Raw genomic sequence first — 3,108 nt, 5'->3', positions numbered from 1 at the left:
ATACTGATACTGTACTGGTAAATGCTGGACCATATGACAATTTCTTATATCTCTGGTGGATTCTTTTAGTGAAATCTCTTTTGGTTTTTATTTAAACACACAACTTCCAGGTGGACACGTACAGAGATGGGAATTATGGTGAGTAGATCTTACTGTGGGAGTATCCAAGACGTGTACAGTAGGAGGTCTGGGTCTGACTTTGCTGATTAGGCTCCTCCTGTAACTAAAATATTACTTTTGGATGAACTGGCCCTTTTAACTACAATTAGGAATTTTCACTTACCGGGCATTGACTGGTGTATTTGGGTTGAAAAATTCTTGAGAAACTTGTGTGGCATACCAGGAAACGGCAATTAATGTGCAGAGACCTAACGGAGAGAGTGAAAGATGGGTGCACACATCAATACACAGCAAACACTATCCGATTAGGACATTGATTGAGCTTTGCACACCTAGTCAAAGGATCTAAATTGGGCTCTTAGGTTGAAGTCTGTCGGTTGTTTTATCATTTTAGCCAGATATTGTTTCTGAAAATATTCATGCCCATATGCCATCCTGACACCTCCCATCATAGCAGTGGCATGGTATGTGGCCTACTAGGTACAATAAGAAGCCAGCTGACTACTCATATGTAGGAATTGTGGGAAGATGCCATAATACACTAAAGAACCCCGACACACACACACACACACACACACACACACACACACACACACACACACACACACACTATACAGATGATCTACCTGGTGGGAGGTTTACCCAGGACTCCATGACCACCCAAAGGCCATTTTGCTTATTATTTTTAAAGGGCATGTATAGTCAATAAATAAGTCACAGCAATGGTCACTGCCACCCTTCCTTGAGTTCCCTTTCAGGTGGCTCCATATAAGGTTTCAATTTAGAGACAGAGTGGAAAGACGTTCAGTTGTACTGTCTTTTTAGAAAACTCATAATGCTCTGAGAATCCTGTGTTATTATACACTCTACATTACACAAAGATATTGTGTGTATATGGTGGTACAGATATAGTCCATATACCCACCGCACTCAGATGCCGCTATTCCAATGTGATAATGGGTGCTGCGGATGGTAACCACCTCATCATATGAACAAAAGCATGGACACCGGCACTCCAATAGCTGATTAAGTATGTCTATTTCTTAACGTACGTGCTGCATAGCAAATGCACTTAATGCAACGTTTCGGGTCGCAAAGGATCCCCTTCATCAGGCAGAAACAAGTGATCAATCAATCAGTGATCACTTGTTTCTGCCTGATGAAGGGGATCCTTTGTGACCCCGAAATGGTGCATTATTTACTATGCAGCACTTATGTTAATAAATAGACGTACTTAATCAGCTTTTGGAGTGCCGGTGTCCATGCTTTTGTTTATATGGTGGTCCAGACACCTAACAGTTCAAAGAACCCGTGAGGCCCCAACACCTCTAACTACCAAAAGTAGAATTTAGTTCAGAACTTCTATTATAACAACAGGTCAAAAGAACTTCCCCACAGGAGGTCCAATAATAACCGGAGTAGAAGCCCGATTCCTACCACCTGGGGGGTTTATACGTTAGCCAGAAGAGACTGGCGGCACAGTGTTTAAGAACACCACTTTAGGTGGACACCACTAGGTTAGGCCACCACACTAAAGTACTGTTAGGATATGGAGTTGGCAGTAGGACTATTCCTGCCAAAAAACCTTTCCACCAAACACTAAACCTTCTCGATAACTTTGATTTCTGGCAACCACTTCAAGGGCCGGCCCATTGTCACCCAGGCCCAACACAACCTCTACTACCTGACTAATGGCAATGTGTTCTTTCACTCAGTGTTTGTACCACCCACATCTTGAGCATGTGTGATTTGGCTGTTTTTGACTTGACAGCCAGGGAGCTACTCAATCTGCCTTTCTCTCTGTCTTGAACAGCCACAGTGGCCCCAAAGAGCCGTTACAAGCAACCCCAAATAAACTTTGGAAAGCTGCAGGGCTAATGGTTTAAGGCTGGAAATACCCAGGTAGTGACACGTGATGGGCAATAAATTGGACTTCCCAAGGCCCAGCCCACTTGGAGAGGATGTTACAGGAAACCTGTCGCAAGGAATTACCTAGGAGGCTTTTCCTAATCTCTACTCCCTTGGCTGTCGTGCAGATCCAGTGACTTCAGCAGTCTGTCACTAACTTTGAACAAATATGTAGATCAGGACATCTGGTGCCACTCCAACTGATCTCACACTGACTCTCCCCATCCTTATGCTTGCAAACAAGGTTAGTTGCTGAAGGCATAAAAGCCAGGTACAGACAGGAAGTTAGCATTTTCACAAGAAGGTCAACAATGGATTTTTCTCTGTACAACGTTCTTTAATTACATTACCTGCCAAAATGAAAAGGGCTCCTCCAGACACAGCAATTCTGTCCTTGGCAATGGGGTTATTGTCACCCACTTTCGTACATTTCATTCCCACAACGCTGATGATTATTCCGATGAAGCCCAGGAGCATCGAAACCACCATCAGTGCCCGGATCGTCTGGATGTGAACTGCAGGGGGGGAGAGGGAATTTTGAGGGTTAGTGATTTGTAGGATAGAAGTTATAGGTGTGTGTGTGTGTGTATATGTATGTATATATAATATATATATATATATATAAAATATAAATAATGATCCACAGAGAGTGTAGGAGGGATAACGGCAAATGAGCAGTGTTTCAATGTACCCAACAGTCAGGTTAGGGGTAGACGTCAGGCAGTGTGGGGGGTGAACATTTTAAATACCTTTTCTGAGCTGCCTGTTAAAAATGGAAAACTATCAAAAGCTGAGTTTTTGGTGCTGAAAGCCAAAGAACTTCTACATTCTTAGATACAGGAAAATAAGTGTCCTTAGATACAGGAAAATAAGTGTCAAGATCCACTAAAAGACCTTTGCATCTCATGTTACCCCTCATGCCCTTTCAACACTTTACAGATCTTGCTTATCCACTGATCAAGGAGTTCCATTTCTAGAGGTTTATAAAACACACGCATTCATCATAGTCTATAGCTTCAGATGATGCCACACCTCCAAATGTAAACCTGTCTAATTCTTAACAGGTTTAAGTCCCCGGGA

At 42.8% G+C, this 3,108-nt stretch overlaps 1 protein-coding gene across 2 annotated transcripts in view; it reads right to left on the bottom strand.

Annotated features, from left to right (window-relative positions):
- The window catches only part of CLDN19 (claudin 19), a 21,935-nt gene that overhangs the window by 7,823 nt on the left and 11,004 nt on the right, over window positions 1-3,108 (bottom strand). For both annotated transcript variants that reach the window (XM_018552646.1, XM_018552645.1), the window contains exons 2-3: window positions 2,379-2,543; window positions 284-368 (exon numbers count right to left, since the gene is read on the bottom strand). In XM_018552646.1, the coding sequence (XP_018408148.1) occupies window positions 284-368; window positions 2,379-2,543 (250 nt within the window). The remainder of the gene's footprint in view (window positions 1-283; window positions 369-2,378; window positions 2,544-3,108) is intronic.

Source organism: Nanorana parkeri, unplaced genomic scaffold, assembly GCF_000935625.1.
Source record: "Nanorana parkeri isolate BGI_ZX_2015 unplaced genomic scaffold, ASM93562v1 scaffold94, whole genome shotgun sequence".
Taxonomy (NCBI): Eukaryota; Metazoa; Chordata; class Amphibia; order Anura; family Dicroglossidae; genus Nanorana; species Nanorana parkeri.
This window is presented reverse-complemented; position numbering and strand designations above follow the sequence as displayed.